Here is a 22,880-nt window from a genome sequence, read left to right as displayed (position 1 = left end):
GAATTTTTCTATATACAATGGCCAGCAGCTTTATGGGTGTTCCGCGTAAACCAGCAACCTTTGGCAAGTTTTTGACGAACTTTCTCACATTAATCAATAACAACACAGATCAAGTACAAGTATTTATAGTGATTAAAACCTCAAGCATAACTATAAGCTATAATAATTTTAAATCTTTTACATTTATCGTGCTTTGTAAACATGTGATCTGTAAAATACAACAACTTATAAATGCTGTTGCTTTTTATCCCATAGTAGCCGCCGACAACTAGGCCCACAAAATAAAGAAGGTTTAGATATTTTGGGTACAAATAATAACTGTTAAGTTTATGCTACAATACGTATTGTAGACAAACACATTTACTTACGTTAATTAAAACATCCCTACTAAAACAAGTAGGGAAGCGTGCAAAATTCGTGCACATGGTTTATGGGATTTCACGCATGCAGCTATATCTCGGCCATTCGAGGTGTGTAAACACGCACAGCAAGGGGTTCAGTGTCTTCTCCATACATAAATTTGATTGTCTTTATTTAAGTAAAATAAGCTATTGTTGCGTTCCATGTTGAAGAAAAATATAATTATTTCTTTTGGTATGAAACATGATGTTGTGTCATTGTATTACTGTACATGTAGAGTCGATATGACGAAACGTAAAACGCGACCGGCGATATTTTGGAGGGATGCAAGTTGTCTATTTAAGTGACTTCCTGCAGTTATCCCCAGTTCCTAACTCAATGTACGGTGACCCCGGGCAACCGGCATTTTGCTCCAATGTTTGGAAGGCAACTTTATGCCATAATGTCCAATTGTAGACGGATCAGCGACTGGTCTAAATGGTTCGAGGGCTGAAATACGGAACGCCATCTGAGGAAACCAACAGGTTATTGTCCAGCTTGGCACAGGAAGTAAGCAAACAGAACTCCGGATTCCTGTTTGCTATCAACCAACAGGGTAGATCTCCACAACATAGGAATGGTTGAATGAATTATATGGAGTGATCACGTCTTTCAAGGCTGAGGATAAAAGGAATTGTGAAGTAAAAAATCTTTTGCCCTTGAAACTCAACTCTCCCATGATGTTGACCCAAAACCTGTCCTGTTTGATAAATGGGATGACAGGAACAAGTATTCAGACTGGCGCAGTTGTTAAATTCCCTTCCAGCCTTGTTAAAATAACGAGGATGAATTTTACTGTGTTTGACCCTCCAAAGTAACAATATTGTGGCTGTTAGAAACCCGCTCCCTTTAACTTTAGTTTTCGGCTTAACTGTCCGTAAGTCAAGGGTTGACTTTTGAGCATGTGCAAGTGGATTGCCCCAGAATCTGTCAATGAGGACAGTTTAGCAGTAGCCACTGGTAGAGCGGCATCACTGGATGGGCTACGAGTCATCAACTACCGCCCATCTTCGTGCAAACCTGTAAAGCCATCTGTGAAGCTCTCGAGAATACTTCAGGAACAGCATACAATGAAAAATAGCATCTCTTTGCCATTTGACTGATTTATTTATATTCACTTATACGACAGCGGCCAGCATTATGGTTGGAGGAAAACAACGACCATCCGCAGGTTGATGGCATATATATACTGGCTCGAAACCAGTATAACCAATATTCTTGAGAGGGGCGAAAAACACCAAACAAATAAACAAATAAATATATATTTAGCAAACCTACAATCCTGATGATACAAATAAAATCTTCCTAAAGTTCTGAGTATAAAAAAGAATGGTATTTTTTATATATACGCTTGTTACTTATATCTCTTTAAGCCATAATTTTTTTTTAACTGAGATACCGCAGCGATCATGTAATTCAGCCAAAATAAACAAAGCAGGTATATTCAGAACTAATCATTTATAAACACCGCCAATTTCAAACAATGTTTGAGTTTAGAATGTCAGTATACAAGCCTATAAAGATGTTCTGCAAAATTAATTACTATGTTAAATATTAGCATTTTCCAATGGCGTATCCCAATTATATACAGGTTACTACCAGATGTGGAATAATACATCCCACTACATCATCGGTTTCAATGACATATAAGTAATATATTATTAAATAATTTCACCAAACCAGAAAATTAATTAATCATTTAAAAACTAGAAAATGCACATTCGATTATTAAAAATGTCGATTGAAATAACTAATCAATACTGTATCTTATAGCAGATCCACAACAGTTGACCTAACAAGCGTTTCTTTGGCTGCACTTAATACAATGTTTGTGCCCGTTTTTTATTTTATATTTAAATATATTATTTAATTATTTGATTTGTGTTTTACGCCGTACTCAAGAATATTTCACTGATACGACGGCGGCCAGCATTGTGGTGGGAGGAAACCGGCAGCGCTCAGGGGAAATCCGCAGGTTGCTGTCAGAACTTCCCAAGTACAGCCGGAGAGGAAGCCAGCATGAGCTGGACTTGAACTATTATAGGTTACTACTGAAATGGACATCGACAAGATGCTGGATGAAGAGTTGAACCATCTTTAATTCGGATCACGTGTTACATTGTATAATGCTATTAATTTCGTATAAAGTAGACTACATGAACTAGTAACCTTATTTCAGTAAGTTATACATAATTGGCATACATACAATGAAAAACACAGCACTATGCCTATATAGTAGAATTAGGTTTTTAAAATGCCAGCGACGTAACTGCAGTTTATTAGACGTCATTTGTCTAGAATTACTCAAAACTCTGTGTTGTCATTACATTTAACATGCAATCACATATTCAAATACCCATGAATATATTTCACAATGAAACTATGTAGTCCCATGTTGACTGACTCACTGTGCAATATATGTTGCACTGAACAAGCAGTACCGGTATTCAGTAAAGGACCCAGGACATTTATTGGCTGACATCGTTTCCAGACCAACCACCACAGAGGAGCAAGTGCGTCTGAAACACTCCGTCATGAATATTTCTGCTTTTAAGAGCCCAGGGTTTTCAAAATATTTATTTAACACGATGTCATATATATAGCATGCTAACGGAGAACCCAAAAGCTTCCACAGATGGTATTTCTAACCAGTGGCCGAAGTTCTACTGCACATTTCGCCAGTATTTGTTAGTCGAAGCAATACCTGGATAGCTTCTACAGGTTGTTTGACTGTGCTCCAATCAATTTCCAGCTTTGTGGAAAATCATGCAGCTGTTCGAAAGACCATTGTCAAATTTGTCAACAGTCCGCAAGAATGTTTGACAGGAATGACTACATCAGGACAAGGGATTTCTCCGTCAGCTTATGGAAAAATCAGATTTGTTGCTTAGGACTACAAGTACCCAGCGCTAGTGTTACCGTGTGCCTGTGCGAGTAATATCCATTTCATGCAGTTTATGTCTTGAATTTGAGTTTGTTTACTTATTACATTAGCTTTTGTGATTTATATAAGGTGAACTATCGGAATATCCTTCAGTGATAAAAGTGTTATTTCGCACAGTTTATAGATATCGCTCCTGTTTTTATATTTTTGATATTTTACTTCCTGACGTCATAACGTGGAAAAAGGAACATTTGTTTCATGACGTTCCAATCTGAGCTCAGCGGTATGACCTGATAATGCATGTACATTGCAATTTACATACCCACGTCACTCAACAATGAAACACGACGTCATACATATGCAACTTTGAAATATCTGGGTGAATTGCACTGGAATAGCCTTGCCGTTGATTGGCGGGGTTTAAACCCTTAAACACACATATGTATCAGGACGACATAGGTCTACTGGTGACACGCAGACAATTTGAAAGAAGCACTGGGAACACTCCAATTACGATCAAGGCCAAAGCGTGATGTGATTTCTACAGGGACTTAATAACTTATTTGGGTTAATGTGGACAAAACAGGCCTACACCCGACGGATGACGAAATCAGAGTGATTTTAGAAGGCCCGGTTCCAAGGAGTGCAACCAAACTACGTTCTCACATTTAATTTTCATCCACCATCGACAATTTATCTCGTAACTGGCAACATATCTCACTCCACTCTACAAACTCCTCAGGAAAGAAGCTCGAAAATGACACACTAAGCAATTTCTCATCATGCAGTGATGTATTATTAGTGCACTTTGATATTGGTACGTAACGCACCGAAGCCACTGTAGACGGTGCCCACTGCTTATACGCATTCAGAAGACCCAGTGGGGCCGAACACAAATATTTTCAAATTGTGGGTGGGTAAATTAGACAGTACTTGCAAGGTCGTAAATTTACCCCAGTAACATCATGATCCTTGTCGTCCCCTGTATCTGTTCTCGCAGTCGAAGGAAACGTCACAAATGACGTCATTTCGATTCAAAGAATTCTGTCAACATTCTGTCACTGTTCCAGTGAGACATTGAGAACCGTGCGCCAAAAGTTAACGCAATCGCCGATGAATTGCCCAGACTGGCCTTGAGCGTCGAAGCAACATCCACAAAAGATCCAAAACTTGTACCGCTCTGGAAAACTTTGGGTGAAGATTTACCCGTAACAGTCCAAGACATAGCAGCTGCGAACAAAACGGGACCAAGTTTTACGTCAGCTCTCAATGTGGGTGATAAAAGGATGCATGACCCTCGAAACTGAACACGGGAGGGAAGGATATGAAGATGAATCCGTGTTTCAATCGGAAATTTAACAACTGGACCTGATTCTGCTCCAAAGAGGTGCCCACCGAAGAGATTTGACCGTTTGATCCTTGATTCTTGTTGATTCTTGAACTTTTCACTTTCATTTATAGCATGAATACTCAAATGAGAACAACTGAGGAATACATAGAATATTTTTGAGTAATGAGCATATTGTTCCTTAAGATAACTGAATGAATGGAGTCTTGTGTGCACCTTAAGACAGCAGCGGTTGGCCATGACGAAAGAACATGCTAATTGGAATCGATGCCTTTTATTTGGCTCTTTAGGTTTACCCCGGTACCAAATTCATGGTGCTTTGGGCGATATCTTGGGCGCATGCTGTTCTTGTTGAGGGGCAGGCCTGGTTGGTTTTTTAACAGGAATAATGTAACACGGCGGAATGCCTCTGGGAACTATATATAATATATTACATTATATTATAGTAGTCATATAATGTGTATAGGACTAGTGGCATGTCTCCAACTCAACAGTCATTTTACTACTGATCACCTGAAGAGAAAATACAGCATTTTAAATTGAGTTTTGTTTGCGGTTCTATTATGTGGCATTTCAGTGATAGAGGTGTTCGTGATTTTCACTCGATTGAATTCTGGGTTATATGGAACTATATTGTAAATTACAACGTTTCCAATATCAAACTTCCACAGACATTTCAACATTAAAACAACTTACTAATAAAACTGTCAAAATGTTTTAACAGTCGATTCTGAAAAATTCCACAACAAAGAGACGAACAATGAATATTCGAGGAGTGAATTTTTTTATTATTATTTTTAGTTTTTAATGCGGTTTAGTTGTAGAAAGTGGGCGTGGTGAGCCACACACGCACACACACACACACATATTTCAATATGCGGGGGCACGGGCCCCCTTGCCCCTGCTTCCCCCTCGTGCGGCACTGCCATTTTGTTCATCAGCCCATCATTCCTGTTCATCAGCCTGAGCACTCTTGCCCACCATCCCTTTAATTCAATGACCTTATTGTTCACGAATCAGTCCATATATAGGTCTATAAGCACAATTCTAGGGTCTAAACCTAATTAAATCTGAGATATGTTTCATTCCTTCCAGCTATGCTTTCAGAAATGTGGAAACTAAGCAGGGAACATGGCCAACCCATGTCAGAGCTAAGCCGTAATTAACAGTCTAACCCTGTCAACTCTGACTCGACGTTTTCTTCCACCGCCTTATATGTTTGACATCCTTTTGATGTCCCTTACATCTAATCTATTCTAGGAAAGCGTCAAATTCTACTACCCAACCCACCCCCGCACCAAATGTCTGCTAGTAGTCTTGCTCTTTTACCAGACAGTCATATACCCTGTAGTGATCGGAATACTATGGAAAATCATGATGAGCTGAGAAACCCGCTACAGTTGTGTTGTATATTAGAAACATAATCTGAAGCTGAGGTAGAATTCGACGTTTTCTTAGAGTAGATGTGGGCCTATACCGACGTCAAAACGAAGTCAAACATGGCGGTGAAGGAAAACGTCGAGTCGTGGTTTTGATATTTATCTATGGGTTTCTTTCTAACAAGGTAGACCAAACAACATGTGAGTTTAACTAAGAATACATGTAAGAACACTCAGGGCATAACTTTAATAGAGCGGTGCAAGCGCTCTCACAGCGCCATCTCACCTTCCGCTGCGTCAAAGCATGACAAGCTAGTAGGGCTGGATTGTAAAGGTCAGCCCGGGAATTGTGCGAATTAAGCTAGGCCCCCTATATCAATTTTGTTCGTGTCTCCACCTATCTCAGCCCCTTAATTCATGCTTTGGCTCTATGGTACCGCCAATTATTATGTAAAATTTTTATCGTCTTCGAACTTTTGGCACGTTTCCCAGCATATGAATGTATGCGCGTCCTACCCAGTCCTTTGCGGTGATAGGCCTAAACATGGCAGACTCCAGTGCCACGCAAGACCGGCAGACAGCAGCTCGAAATCAGACAGTTGTAGTATGTCTGGTGGGCTTTTTGGTAAATTTAAATGATTTAATGTCCACACTATTAACTTCGCCACCAACTGAACACAATGTCAAAGCAACAAGTCTCTACGTGGGCAATATCGCTTCCTTGTTTTGTTGTTGTTGCAATGATAAATACCGGTGCCCGGTATGTGTTTTCTTTCCTGGCTCGTCCCGCGGCAGATGAAATGCTCTCAGTCGTTACATTGTTGACAGGAGCATATAACATGCAGTGTAATTGAAGTTAAAATGATATCAGTCCTGGTATGGGCATTTTGTTGGCTAAGCGAACTTATAATTTAAGAGTTCACGACGTTCTACCTGTACTGGAGTACCAGGTTCGAATCCATTACCCTCAAGTGCCTCGGTTACGACTTTTAGGTAAACGACATTCATGCTGATATTCTAGCAAGTGTGTAAACGCACAACTTAAACAATGTACAACTTTAGTTTGGGTGCATGTTGACCAGAAAGATAAAATTTGAGCAGTTTTTCAGTGTAGGCCTATAATTTTAAAGGTAAACGTGTGTCGGCTGTATGGCAACTTGGCACTTGGGAAACATCAGAGAAATCACCAGTTTAAGCTAAACACTGACAAGCATTTAAAAGATTTAATTAATAATTATTTTTCTATTTTATTTATTTAATTTATTAATGTATTTGATTGTTAATTTATGTCATACTCAAGGTTATTTCACTTATACGACAGCATTATGGTGGGCCCACGATAATCCACAGGTTGCTGGCAGACCTTCCCACGCAGTATTATTTAAAGAATAAGAATGCATGTCATTCAGATGCATGTAAGGAAACATGTACATCTTCCCAAGTTGAGGTTAGAACTACAAGCTAGGAAACTCACACAGTTAGTAAGATTGATCAATTGTCATAAATTTTTGTCCTTCACTTTAGTGTATTTAGTCTCAAAAATTTGACCATTTTAAAAATTCATTCTGCATGCAGCTTTGTTTGTACCCATCTGGAGGATATTAAACAAAGGTTGAATTACTCTTCAAGACTTGTACCCAAAGAAAGGTGGAACTGACTTCATTGTATTTCCAATACATGTATTATGGAATGAAAGTATCAATGCACATACATATATATGTATACATGTTTTTTTGAGAATCCTTCAAAATTTTATGTTTGCATAATTAAATGGACAGTCTTCTAGTGAATAACATTGTCCCTCAGTCTAGGCCATTTTATTTGAAACCAAACATCAGTCCAGATCGGGGGCCTATGGGCTCAGTTGGCTAGAGCGCAAGCGCAGCGTAATGACCCAGGGGCCTCTCACTAAGGCGGGCACTGTGAGTTCAAGTCCTGCTCATGCTGGCTTCGTCTCTGGCCGCCGTCGTATAAAAGTGAAATATTCTGGAGTACGGCGTGAAACATCCAATCAAATAAACAAATAAATAAATAAATCCAGATCATACATATAATTGCTAAGTAAACAATAAAATGAATACATTCACATGCAAGTTTGCAGGAGGATGATGTGCTCTACACTCATAATATCTTGTCATTCTTTACTGGATCAGCCAGTGGTAAATATAGCTCCGTTAAAACAGCTTTGTGACACAGTTATCAGAGGTGATGAAATGGCCAAAATGCCTCAGAGACAAATTCGATTTCATGTCATCTGATCTTAATTATGTCTCTAACCACATGTGGACAGCCGAACAAGAGGACTGTAAAGGAGATTAAACAAGAAGTTTTAACCTTTAAATTTTGAACTGAAACTAAGCTTTTTCTAAACCTGGTGAGAGAAATGTGACGGATATGAAATAATTTGATAAATGTGTGGGTGCCAACTGCCTGTGGAAAGTCACTGTGCTTTGCATTGTTGATCAACTCGAAGTCAGGATAACAGCTGATCATCCAGTTCATCTGTTAGAAGACTATTACATTGTTGTTGTAGTATTCCTACAAATCAGCAGGTAGATAAGAACCCTAATCAGCAGGTAGATGAGAACCCTAATCAGCAAGTAGATAAGAACCCTGATCAGCAAGTAGATAAGAACCCTAATCAGCAAGTAGATAAGAACCCTTATCAGCAAGTAGATGAGAACCCTAATTTGCAAGTAGATGAGAACCCTAATCAGCAAGTAGATGAGAACCCTAATCAGCAAGTAGATGAAAACCCTAATCAGCAAGTAGATAAGGACCCTAATCAGCAAGTAGATGAGAACCCTAATCAGCAAGTAGATGAGAACCCTAATCAGCAAGTAGATAAGAACCCATAGGGTTCCAGCTGTAAATCCCATGGGGAATTTAGCCAGGGGTTTCTATCACTGCCAATTTTTGGGGAAACATCTCCCACTTTAAACATCAATTTAATAAATAAAGCTGCTCTATGTATATTGAATGTTTTTGTCTTTGCCGGTAGGATTTATTTGGAGTGAGTATGATCATGCCCCTCATTCAGACTCATGCTAAACATTTGGGGGCCTCCCCGGCTGTGGCTGGACTAGTAGGTAAGTTCTGACCCTAACTTTTTTCTCAGATGGCTTTTCTTTCTTTCTGTCTATTTGATTATTTGTCTGTTTATTTGGTTCTCTGTTTCTTTGATGGTGTCTTCTTTCTTCTATAAACCTGCAGATGGTGCTTGTGGGCATTATTTATTTGACTGTTGTTAAGGCCAAGAATTTTGCACTTGACATGATGGCATTCATTTTTATGGGTGGTGGAGACTGGACGTCTGATGATCTTTCCTACATCTGACATACAGATTTGCACACCACTGATACTGGTCATCTGGTCTTTATTGAAAGTTAGACTAAAAGAGGATCAAATATATACATGTAAATATAAGTACATGGTGGTTTAGGAGGACAGAACATGAAGTATCATTTATATAATTACAGTATTAAAACCCCATTTTTATTGAAATTATGTGTTTGTAGACAAGATGTGGGTTTAAACATTTTGGACAGATAATTTTTAGATGACGCTTTTCTTACAGCTGGTAGGGCATTGGTACCAGTTGTTGGTGACACTAATGTTGTCGCTTGGGCAGTCTAACATTCATTAAAGACCACTTGTCTTCCACCAGTATTGGGTGCACACCCGTACATCACACGTGGAAAAGATTGTCAGTAACTGACCAAAGGTTAGTGGTTTCCTCCATCGCCCTCATACAAGTGAAGAAGTCTTGAGCAATTAACGACAGTCAAATAAATGAAGTTTTCTGACACCTTTTATTAACAAGATAACACATATGTACATGTACATGTATTTTAGCTTAAACATCAGCCTGTCACTACTGTCTAGATATCAAAATATACATTGCCTTATGAGTTTAAATAGTACAAATATGTATTTTTAGGCTCTGTGTATGGCTTCCTTCAGCTCTTCTCCAGCCCTATTATGGTAAGCCAATCTTTACTTTCATCTCAGCCGTCAGAGTTAAGTAAAAACTTTGTTAAAATTCATGCAGGGTATTTATATCCTTCTGTATGATGTATTTGATTACCCTAAAAGTTGAGGCCCAAATGTCTATCAAAAATGTATTCCAGCTGTAAAGACTTTGCTGAGTTACATGTATGTGTTTACAATCTTGTCATATAATGGCTGTTCATGATGCTAACATCAAATCTACATTTATCCCGCATCGGACAAAATACTGTGATTTTCATTGGACAACAGTGGTCACGTGATGGACATGTATATTCCTGTATCATGCAGGCGATGTCATATGTATTTGCTGGCAAGACTATCTCCCTTTGTTCAGCTTTGAAAACTGTGGTCATATGGCTCATGCAATTCACCTAAACACTGACCTTTTGGGCAGAATTGATTGGTCTTTTGCAGGGTAAATTTGATTCATGGTTAGTAAGTGACATGAAATGACGCCTCGTTACTGACGCTGTACAGTATATTTCTGTATCCTGTCACTGAGTGACCATGTCACTAATAAACTTTTTCATTTAGAGCCTGTATATTTGAGGTATGTATGTACCTACCATTGACCAGAAGTATATTGAAAACGGATGCCGACACCTAAGTCTTGTTTATCAGTCCAGCTAATAATAGCTAATTAGGCAGAGTGTATTATGGTGCAAATGTCCTGTATGTCTGTCTCTATGTTCCTGTTTCTGGGCTATATCTCAGATTTTCTTGTACAGATTTAATATGTAGATAAGGAAGTGACGATGTGTTGTGACTGACACACAGTTGTTAATTTCCACAGTTGCCTTGGTAAAACAGGTTGTCAATTTTTCTATGTCTGCTATCTACATGTAAGTACTTGTAAATGTGACCTCTGGTACTAATCAAATTTTTTTTCATGCTGTTTTCATATTTGGTGATTTTGTGGATACTTTATACAAATGTGATGATGTGTCAGGGCTTGCCTTTGTTGCTGTGGTAATGAGATTGCCAATGTATATATATATGTGTATATATATATATATATATATATATAGGAAAAAAAAATAATAAAACACCTTCGTAACTTTCTACATTCTGTTATATTCCAACTACAGTTTCAAACTTCATGTTATTTTCAAGGAATATGAATAGGAATGTCTACAAACGTCTTTATATAGGATATGTGTTACCAGTAACTAAGGAACATGTTATGTACATGTCAAAACAGGCAGTGGTTTAGTTACATGGCATAATACATGAATAAATTGTTGCTGGGAACAAGGTCGCACATGTATAAAGCTGTTAAGTAGCGCACAATAGAAAAATCAGTACCTCTATCCGCAGGGCGACTAGTGACGATGCGTCTTTATTAGCACCGAACAGATGACCCTGCAGAAAATCTTTGACATAATATTTGTACATATACAATGAGTAATATATATACATGTACATATATATATATATATATGTATATATATATATATATATATATATATATATATATATATATATATATACCAGGAGACAATTAGTATCAAACAAACGGAGGGGCATCCAGCTCGCTTGAATGTTCAGATTATTTTTAGCAACTTGAAGGGATTCTAAATACTCAAGCTTCAGAGTGTTGTTTGAGTAGTCAGTGATTTCGAATGTCAGAGAATTTGGATTTTGATTGTAACAATGCTCAGCCACTGCTGACCCCTTGTTATTTTTGTGTAATATTTGGTGTTCGACAAGCCTTTGACCGATGTGATGTTTTGTCAGTCCTGTGTAACTCGAGTTATAATCACCACACTTAACTTTGTAGATAACATGACTGCGTAATACATGGTCATCTCGGTTTTTAAATTTGAAATATCTGCTTATAACAAGGGCCTGATGTAATACAACAAATTGTACTGCAGGCAGCAGTTTTTGTCGAATAAGTATAGTACACACTGGTTCAAAGTAAGGGAGTCTTATGAAGATTTTGTGTTTTTCAGGGCTGTGTACTTTGCTAATAAGGCATGAAAATTTTTTGTTGAAGAATTGCTCGATGACAGAATCTATCACACTGGGTGGATACATATTTTTAGACGGCATAATTTCAGTATTTTCGACCTCATGGGTGAGACTGGTGTAAGAACTGCAAATGTTCCAAGCACGGTTTAGTAATGTATTAATTAGATTAATGTTGTAATTGTTGGGGACAAAGCTGGTTCATGTGGCCTGGTGTTTGGCGCAGATTTTGTCTTGTGTTTGGTGCGGAATTTGTCTGGTATTTGGTGTAGATGTGGTCTGGTGTTTGGTGTGGATGTGGTCAGGTGTTTGGTGTGGATGTGGTCAGGTGTTTGGTGTGGATTTTGTCAGGTGTTTGGTGTGGATGTGGTCTGGTGTTTGGTGTGGATGTGGCCAGGTGTTTGGTGTGGATTTTGTCTGGTGTTTGGTGTGGATGTGGTCAGGTGTTTGGTGTGGATTTTGCCTGGTGTTTGGTGTGGATGTGGTCTGGTGTTTGGTGTGGATGTGGTCAGGTGTTTGGTGTGGATTTTGTCTGGTGTTTGGTGTGGATTTTGTCTGGTGTTTGGTGTGGATTTATTTTGTGTTCGGGACCCACTAGTTTGAATTTAGCCATAGGTTTCCTAAGAGATTACATTGTTCTTCTTGAGATTATACAGAAAGTTTTGTACTTTAGTTTCCTTCATCACAGTGTAGTTTTTTTTTTTTTTGGTAATTTTCTGAAATTTGGTGGTGTCCTCAATTATGGCAAACGTTTTGGACAAATAATTGGCTTTGTTCAAGAAAACCACATCATTGCGTTTTTCCTAGTTTGGTAATAATATTGGAATTATCCTTCAGTAGATTTTGTAACACTACATGGTCGTCTTGACTAAAATACTAATCTTGTTGTTTGTAACGCCAGAAAGAATTACATCATAGAGGGAAATTCTTGATTAGACTTAAAACGCAAATCACATAAATAAATAAATTGAAGCGCCTCACTTTAAAAGAGCTTATAAACTTGAAAAAATAAAAGGTCACCATCAGAATGTTCAGATAAGGGACTCCTTTATGTTTCAGTTTTGGCATATCGGTTTGCCAAATTGAAAAGAAGATTCCTCTGATATTAACAATGCACACGAAAAGTTTCGGTGTTCAAAGTATGTCTATAGTTATACGGGTTATTTAAATCGAAGTTTGTTTGCATTAGTAAAACACTGAGAGTGTATCAGACATGAAAAGTAATGGCCTATGGGTCTGCTTAAATCTTATTCTTCAAAATTTTGAGAGCACTCAGGGTAGTGCAGACCTTGCTACAGGGTGTTATTAGTTACATGGTTACTAAGTCATAGGATATGGAAATACTTTGTTCGCCCAATATGAAGGTTACTGACGCCATAATCCTCGGTATGAAGGTTACTGACGCCATAATCCTCGGTATGAAGGTTACTGACGCCATAATCCTCGGTATGAAGGTTACTGACGCCATAATCCTCGGTATCCTATCACTGAGTAGCCATGTAGCTTATCCTGTGATTTAAACCCATTAATTGCTTCAGCGATGTGTCCGATGTTTTCACAACTGATCAAAGGGCGATAACCTACTCAGCAGACATTTGACATCATCTGCAGGATTCGAGAATATAACGTCCCCCATGTGACCAATGTTGTCCAATGAAAAGCAGAGTATTTTGTCTGATGCGGGATAATGTGTGAATCACATGCAAGCAAATGCACCATGTAGAGGGTAGGCTACAGAGCCAAAACCAAAATAGTAATGACTAGGTGAGTCTCAATTTTTATAGAGGGTCGACAGAATACAGCAGAAAAATGGCTTACTTTTCTACAATTTTCATTTGCTCTAAGAGCTTCACATTACCTTATATGGGATGGTCGTTAACTTCTTTGCTAATTGTTATCTTCTATGACTGATTAAGCCACACCTTGAACATATCAAGGTCTGGACGTAATTTACCGTTAAAAATGATGTTAGTAGGAAAGGGTATATATTTATTTATTTCATTGGTGTTTTACGCCATTTTCAAGAATATTTCACTTATACGATGGCGGCCAGCATTATAGTGGGAGGAAACCGGCCACAGCCCAGGGGAAACCCAGGACCATCCGCAGGTTGCTGGCAGACCTTCCCACATATGGCCAGAGAGTGAACTAGCATGAGCTGGACTTGAACTCACAGCAACTGCATTGGTGAGAGACTGATGTGTCATTACGCTGGTCTAGCCAACTGAGCCACAGAGGCCTCTGAAAGGGTATATAAATCGATTATTTCCTACTATATTTAGCCTGAATTGTCCTTCATTGTCTCTGTAAAGCTGTGCTTCTCACCAATTTGAAACATGTTCAGTGTCATGTGATGGAAATTTTAAACAAAGTGATCAGTATTTTATTATCCTTTGGATCTATTATCAAGGTGTAGTTTTTTTTCTTATATCTACTGGTCCTGTCAGTCATAAACTTAAGACTCAACATCAACATCCAAGGAGGAAAAATTGTAGCTGCATCAGATTTTGACGCATATTAATTACCTTAACAATTAATTTGTGTCTTTGTTTATTTTTATGCTCTAGTCTTTTATAATTAAACCTTATGTACAATTATTAGGAAAACAGATAAACATACAAGGAGTGAAATTCTGTATTTTCAACAGATGAGACATACATTCTCAGATATTAGATAGTGCTGAAAGCAGAAAGTTTAATTTCTCTCTCGGTTATTTCAGAAAAGATATTATGGATATGCTCATTAGAAACTAATTAGGGTATTCACCAGCCTATCAAGCTCGTCCAGTCAGGTTAAGGTTATTTTGATCAACATGTACAGGCCAAATTATTCTCAAAGGATGATATCATCAGTTCATTTTATAAAAATAACAGGCTGATTTTAGTTGATTTCTCAAGAGGGAAATTGATCCTGCTCTCAAGGTATTAGGATATTGCATGTGTAATACATGCATGTGTCACAGCACGTGAACCACATTTGGTCCCAAACAGCCAGTGACAGATTTGTATTGTTCATGGATGACTGTTTGTTTATTTATTGGACTGGGATGATACCTTTATGCTTTAAGTGCTACTGTACTTCCTGGATATTCCTGGTCTGCATGACGTGACGCCAGGCAAAATTTAAAAAACATCAGGGGACTTCTGTCTTCTTTTTTTTTGCACTATCCCCCGAAACTTACAAAGCTGTTTTAATACAACACAGTGTTTTTTTTTCTTTTACAATTTACTTTCGCAATTTTAGTTAAGCCATTAATAATTACTATCTCAATCCTTGTCTCTTAACCCTGTTTGTAAGATGTGCACGTCTTGACACTGGAGTAGCTGTAAAGTATATTTCACTTATCTGAAGGCACTCAGAAGAAAAAGAGAATTTAAACCTGACTGATTGCCTTTAATATGTTTTGTCAACGGGACATTGCCACTAAGAACCCAAGACAGCTGGAGGTTCCACATCACCTGCATGATGTGTATCCTAGCAATGCGCAGAAAAGGATCTTGGACAACTCGCCTACAACTGCGCCTTACTATGAATCTAATAAACCTTATTACACTTGCATTTATAAATCAGAATCATGAATAGGATTCCAACTAAGTTGGTTTTTGCCAAACGCAAAAGGTCTAGTGTGTGGCTAGATTCAAATTAATTCACAGAAATGTTTAATTTCACTGTTCGCACTAAAGTTGGCAATCCTAATTTGTCAGCTGATATTTAAGCGGAATGTGGCTAGAGGAGTCAAGTGAGGCTGTGCTAAAGGAGGAGGTGAGGGCCACATGCATGGGTTGTCATTGTTATTCTGTTATATGTACCTTTACCTTTTCCACCACCCCAAGAACTGATTATCAGCCAAGTGTATTGTATCTGTGTTCGTAAATATCTTGGGCTTATGTCTGGTATAAAGGGTCAGATAAAAATACTGACGATTCTCACCCTGGAGACCAAAAAGGATTAATGTAGAATGTGGATTATCTGTAGTAAATCTCCATCACTGACCATTGGCAGAAACCAATGAACAAAAGACTACCAGTGGGATTTCATTGAATTAGCCAGAAAAGACATCCTGCTGACTGTATTGTTGCCATGGTGATCAGCCCAGTGCCTGAAGTAACTTTCTTTTTCCTGATGTAAAATATGGTACATGGTACATAATAAGTCTCTGGGGAGTAAAGAGCTTCTTCGTCTTCCTATTATAAAAGCGAGTGGGCTTCGTTAGTTTAATTGAAATCACACTTTTCACACATCATATTGTATGCTCTATCCTTTGTACTGTTTGCTGACCTACGTATGCAATGATAACAGCCAATGGTTGCTGCCGTGTGACCACAATTGTCTTCTGTGAACTGATTTCTCATCATGTGTCACTGGCAGATTTCATATTTAAAAATAGTTGAAACAGATATATATATGTTTGATTAAAAATGTTAAACCTTAAATGTAAAGCATGTGTTAAACATATGTGAATTCTTAGTTAGTGTTTCACATATACATATGTACTAGATATCTGACGTTATGTGTCTTGAGTTAGCTGGACGTGATCTAGGCATTACAGATGCTTTTCTTTCAATCAGTGAAATACACAAGATGCAGGTTCAATCCCAGCTTTGGACAGGGAATTTTATCCAGACACCAGTTGAGGCGAAAACATGACAATGAACAAGTTGACTTCTGGCTTGTTTTTGTTTTTTTTTCTTTTTATTGTCCTGCAGGTCATGTATTGTGATGCAGGTCATTACTGGTGGATGTGTGAGCGTTGGGTTGGACTATTGGGTTAATCATTGGTTGGCTGTTGAGTGCTGGGCTACTACAATTTTCCGACAACTAGCTGTCATTGGTTGTACATTATGGCGCAGTACTATTGTTTCAGCCCTGACAACGGTTGTACACCATGTTACTGTACTGGTGTACCAGCCCTGAACCTGGTTGTACGCCATGGTACAGTACAGTTGTATCAGCCCTGTCAGTCATTGTACACCATGGTACTGTACGCTATTGTTGTACCAACCCTGCCATAGGTTGTACGCCTTGGTACTGTATGGTACCGTTGTACCAGCCCTGACAAAGGTTATACACCATGTTACTGTATGGTGCTGTTGTGTCAGCCCTGACAAAGGTTGTACACCATGTTACTGTATGGTACTGCTGTACCAGCCCAGACAAAGGTTGTACACCATGTTACTGTACCGTTGTACCAGATGTGACTGTGGTGGTCTATCTGGGAACAGCATATCAGAAAGGTACACCATGGTACATATACTGTGCTGTACCAGGGATACAAATGTACCAGCCCTGACACGAGCTGTACCCTACCGGCCTTGATCAACCTATACATGAGATGGTGGAGAGCTGGATGAGGTGAAGCTAGGTGACCAGGATGGATTTATGGGTGCTCTGCTGAGGACAGCTTTCACAACCAGGAAACCATTACTGCAGCTCAGACCTGGCCAGCGTAATGGAACCTTTGGTTAAAGTGGATTCTGCTGTCCGCAGGCTCGCCTAATGAGTGCTGCTTGATGTGAGCTACAGATGTGCATGTACAGATGTACGTGCCAAACACTGAGGTCTGTCAGTTGAGAGCGTTATCCCAGCCCTCAGTGACATGTATAGTCCACCCTTCCTAACCCAATTATCCACTGTTTATTGTGAATATCAGGCGGATATAATCAGTTAAAGCCTTACGAAATGGGGTGACCTCTGTCATTTAGTGAACATTAATTTGTTACATTATACCAGAAATGGACTGATATGGAAGCAGAAATAGCCATGCTTTTTCTTTCCTGCAGTAATTTGAACAATGGGTTCCAGTTTGTTCGAAATTTAGTACGCAATTTAGTCGATAGTGGACAATTTTGAGGAGATAAGAGGAAATTAATTTCCATGAGGTTGATATTCATTGAAGAATGACATGAGTATGTCATGCCATCAGCTGAATGTCGTAGTGTTTGACTCAATCCTTCATCCTGGTTGGAATTTTACAACCCCAATCCTCAATCAATTCTCAGCCTTATTTAACCCTTAAATTTGTATTAAGTATTGTCAAAATATCACAGGTTAATATCCTAATGGCATATTATGCCATTGGGGAGCCCTCCATGGCTCATTTGGTTAGCGCACTAGCGCAGCGTAATGACCCAGGAGTCTCTCACCAATGCGATGGCTGTGAGTTCAAGTCCAGCTCATGCTGGCTTCCTCTCCGGCCATACGTGGGAAGGTCTGTCAGCAACCTGTAGATGGTTGTGGGTTTCCCCCGGGCTGTGCCCGGTTTCCACCCACCATAATGCTGGTATAAGTGAAATATTCTTGAGTACAGCGTAAAACGCCAATCAAAGAAATAAGTAAATAAATATTATGCCATTGGGATGATGTTATGATATCCATTTGTTTGTCCATTCGAGATTTTACAATGTGGATGCAAGATTCTGTTGAAGTTAAGTATAGGTTCTTGTTTAAATTGGAACTGTTTAGTTTTTTAACCAGTGTCAGGATTCTGTTGCTGCTGAAGGAAAATGGCAAATTTGAATGAACACACAAGTCATGTAAAAATACAGGAATTTACATGAAAAACCAGAAATAGCTTGTTTCAGAGACGTGAACATGATGTGATCACAACAGCCAAAGCAACGGGAAATAGGAAAAAGTTGATAGGGAATCCAAACTTGGTATAAAGATTCACATGGTGATGAAGTATACTGTGTATGTATCAGTGCTTTTCATTTCAAACTGATTCAATCAAATTTCTGTTATGTAAAATAACTGACTGGAAGCAGCACTTTTACATTTCTGGAATTTCACACATGCTGTTATTCGTCACTGAAAAAATTGTTAAGTACAATGTTAAACCCCAAGCATGCATTCGTTTCATCAAAGCAATGCTGTTAAACCACATAGAATCACACTCATTTCTTGTTTCAATCTTGATGTGGTGGAGTAACCCATCCTAAGGAAAAACATTCTAATATAGTGTTGAACCATGACTGAACTTGAAAGAGAGCAAAAGGCATTTTAAGGAGATTAGAGCAGTGACTCAAAGAGTAGATGGAGAGTATTGATTAATTGATGTTTTTGATTGATATATTTATTTATTTATTTGATTGGTGTTTTACGCCGTACTCAAGAATATTTCACTTATATGACGACGGCACTTATTATGGTGGGTGGAAACCCATGACCATCCGCAGGTTACTGGCAGACCCTCCCACGTACAGCCGGAGAGGAAGCCAGTATTAGCTGGACTTGAACTCACAGCGACTGCATTGGTGAGAGGCATCTGGATTATTGCGGCGCGCTGTCGCTCCAACTAACTCAGCCACGGAGGCCTCAGATGGACAGTACCAGATTTCATTCAGAGTACAATACCTGTATTTCACCCAATTGTTCAACCTACTATGTGACATAGCACTGTTAGGATACAAAGAGTATGTTTTCACAGTTCCTAAGTGAGGTTGGTGAAATAAAACTAGAGTTGAAAACCAGACTTTTCTTTGTAAAAGAATTTGCAATTTGCAAGAAATGACATGCTGGGGCCTGTCTCAAGTGTCACATTAAGAGAAATGCCAGATTGAGGCTGGGTAACTTGAGACTTCATTTATGTGTGTATAGTCTGTAGACAGGATTCTGCTGTGTTTTTTTTTTTTTTAGAATGTATTTTGTTTTATCATCACGTCTCTGTGGAGTTTGACCATATCATTGTATGTCTGGCAGTTTAATCAGTTAACATTGGTGCTATATTTATTTCTCTTTTTTTCTTCAATAATTAGGGGCCTTCATGGCTCAGTTAGTTCGCGCTAGCGCAGCGTAATCACCTAGGAGCCCCTCACCAATGTGGTCGCTGTGAGTTCAAGTCCAGCTCATGCTGGCTTCCTCTCCGGCTGTACATGGGTAGGTCTTACAGCAACCTGCTGATGGTCATGGGTTCCCCCGGGCTCTGCCCGGTTTCCACCCACCATAATGCTGGCCGCCGTTGTATGAGTGAAATATTCTTGAGTACGGCATAAAACAACAATGAAATAAATAAAATAAATTTAATAATTAATTGGTATTAAAGCCTACATATGCTTGATTGTGGTATTAATTAACACTAGTTGTTTCTACTGTGCTGACCACATTCAGGTGTTTCCACTATCTTCTATGACAGAAAAGAAAGGATAGAATTTATCATTGTACTTGTGGCACATGTACAACACTTTCAGCCATCTTGTAATGTTGACTTGCCTCTTATGTCATGACAGCGGCCATATGCCCTTGGCATTACATGAGAACTGTATACAAGTGCTCCCAGTTCTAGCCGTTAATTAGCCTGCATATCACAGGACGGGTATATATTCAGTTTATAATTATGTGTCATTTGGCTAAAAGCTTTTGGTTACTTTACATGAAGTTATTAAAGGCTTTGCATATCAGTCAGCAATGAACTGAGACTTAAAGCTTGTCATAGCTGAATTTGGGATTAAGATAAAACTGGTTTACATTCATCTAAGTACAACTACAGCCAGTCAGTTCCGCACTTTAATACCAGTGAGGTTGTAGGGTCAGGTAAACTCTTGCTGGTCTGGCTGTGGTTTTAAGTCAGGACGGTTCTTGGGTATCTGGAAAAAAAGGGGTAGTTTACTATGGGTACTCATGCACCCATAAACTGGATCATCACAGGTTGATTGAAAAATTACTGAGTAGAGCCTAAACTGTGAATAAAATGAATAAAACGTAAACAAGATGGAAGGCAGAGTTGTTATGCATGTTTTATATTTGATCAGTGTAAATTGATTGATTACAATTAAATTCCATTATGGATGATAGGGTTTGTTGGCCATGAACATCATAGGGTGTATGGTATCTAATAATGTTGTCAGCTTTTGTTGTGGACAGGGTAAATGCAGTGACTTGGTGGGTCACAGACTGGCCTTGATGGTGAGCCTGGCTTTGTCTGGCGGAGGCTACATATTGCTGGGCCTGTCCACCTCCATTGTCTGCTTAGCGCTGGCAAGGATACCCTCAGGTCTGTTTCATATACATCTGTTATACATGCTTTATTTGCTTGTGCTAAATTTTTAGCACGCTTGAACAAAAGTACAGATGTTAAACAAGATGTTAGGGGTGGGATGATAAAGTACTGCCTGCATTGATCTTGGGTTTAGCGCACACCTAGAACACAGTAACATGAGGGGGATGTTCCATCATTGATTAGCTCTATGCATATTAAATACCGTAAATTACAAAATTTAGGACCTAAGCGCATTGTGTATTTATAGAATCAGCCGTAACGTAAACGTTAGCAGCGATATGTGTGTCTCAAAAAGTACTGCTTGAATTGAGCTGAGGTTTTGTGTACATGAAAAAGCACAATAACGAGAAAGGGATGGTTCCATCATTGATGCTCTGTGTTGAATTAATTACTTTGTGTCTTGTGTATAAGAGAATCAATACTAAGGTAAGTGTTACGGGTGGTATCAAAAACCAAAAACTTCATGTACATGCATGGGAATTTGGCTTTGCACACATGTTAAGTACAATAACAATATGGATATGTATGAGTTCAAGTCTCAGCTACTCCAGTTTTTTTTACAGGTGGAGTTTTAATTTTTGGTGGATATATAGGTGCAGTGGTGATGATATATCACACCTCACAATCGTACATTTTTGCAGTTGCCATGGTAATCAGATTACTCATTTCCTTTGTTCCAGTACATATAGATAAATATGACTTCATGTTGGAGGTACAATTCCAATTGTTTTGTGTGTCCATTTTTGATTTTTGATGGATACAAAGACACCTCTCTCAAGTATTTGTGCCTTTTTCAGCCTTGGTAACCAGATTGTCAATGTCTAGTCTATAGCATCTTTACTATATAAAAGGGAATATATTTGTTCAAGCACATTTTTGGTTCACCTGCATTCTTGTTTCACATTTTGTGTCAGTTAGTCGTCATAAAATATATGTTATTCTTTGGATCGTCCAGCTACATAGGCATCAGAACATAATTGTGTGATATGACTCACGGCACAACTTTTAACCTCAGGAGACACCATTTCAAAGTAGGCACTATTACAGGTGTTAAAGTCATCAGTCAAAGTTCTGTAAAACAGTGGAAAAAGTCATAAATAAACAGGACAAAATGGTGTTATAAACAAAACTTGATTTGCTGCAGTTGTTGATCGCAGACAAATGATTACATGTACAGCAGTGAAGGGGAAGAAGGTTGTTTTAACTGATCTTCATTCTAGCACAGTAAATTTAGAGGAGTTTTAGAATTTGGCCTTGTTCTTAAATGTAGACTCTTCCACAGTTTATAGTGGAGCTAAAATATACCATATATACAAATATACAATCATATCCGCATCTGTATCTGAACATTTAATTAAGTTGGATGTATGTGCTTAGCTGAGGAAATTATTAAGTTAGAGGAATACATAAGCAAAGAAAAGTACATATACCAGTATATAAGTTGAGTAGATTTTATGATTTTATAGAGGTTCATGTCTCTCTTTACATTCTAGTATACATGGTAAATGACAGTGCGTGTATAACTAGGGAGTGGCGGGAAATAAAGTAGGCAGATGTATAAGGCACTTTAGAGAGAGACCATACATTTTGGTGGGTTCTGGCCCAAGGGAGATAATGCCACATCATTGTTATATGTTTCAGGTCTTTTCAAGCACAGCCAGACAATCTCCAAAGCATACCTTGCTGAGGTTATCCCCCCTGAAAAACGAGCCTTAGTTTACGGACGGTTCAATGCATTTTCCAGTATTGGTTTTATTGTTGGGCCTACCGTAGGCGGGCATTTGGCAGAGGTGTCATCATCTGGGTTTTTTTGGGTGGGACTACTTGCAGGCTCAGTCTTTCTTACATCAAGTGGTAGGTCCAGTTTTCTTGTGTTTCACCTATGTATGTTCA

General features: G+C 38.7%; 1 protein-coding gene across 2 annotated transcripts in view; it reads left to right on the top strand.

Moving 5' to 3' along the window:
• The first annotated feature begins 6,552 nt into the window (after positions 1-6,552).
• LOC135482101 (major facilitator superfamily domain-containing protein 9-like) overlaps positions 6,553-22,880 on the top strand; it is a 28,455-nt gene continuing 12,127 nt past the window's right edge. For both annotated transcript variants that reach the window (XM_064761940.1, XM_064761939.1), the window contains exons 1-5: positions 6,553-6,635; positions 9,012-9,099; positions 9,951-9,994; positions 20,852-20,981; positions 22,629-22,841. In XM_064761940.1, coding sequence (XP_064618010.1) covers positions 6,555-6,635; positions 9,012-9,099; positions 9,951-9,994; positions 20,852-20,981; positions 22,629-22,841 — 556 coding nt within the window. In that variant the 5' untranslated portion in view covers positions 6,553-6,554. The remainder of the gene's footprint in view (positions 6,636-9,011; positions 9,100-9,950; positions 9,995-20,851; positions 20,982-22,628; positions 22,842-22,880) is intronic.

Source organism: Liolophura sinensis, chromosome 1 (genome assembly GCF_032854445.1).
Source record: "Liolophura sinensis isolate JHLJ2023 chromosome 1, CUHK_Ljap_v2, whole genome shotgun sequence".
NCBI classification, from domain to species: Eukaryota; Metazoa; Mollusca; class Polyplacophora; order Chitonida; family Chitonidae; genus Liolophura; species Liolophura sinensis.
Note: the sequence above shows the minus strand (reverse complement) of the source record. Positions and strands in the feature narration are given on the sequence as shown.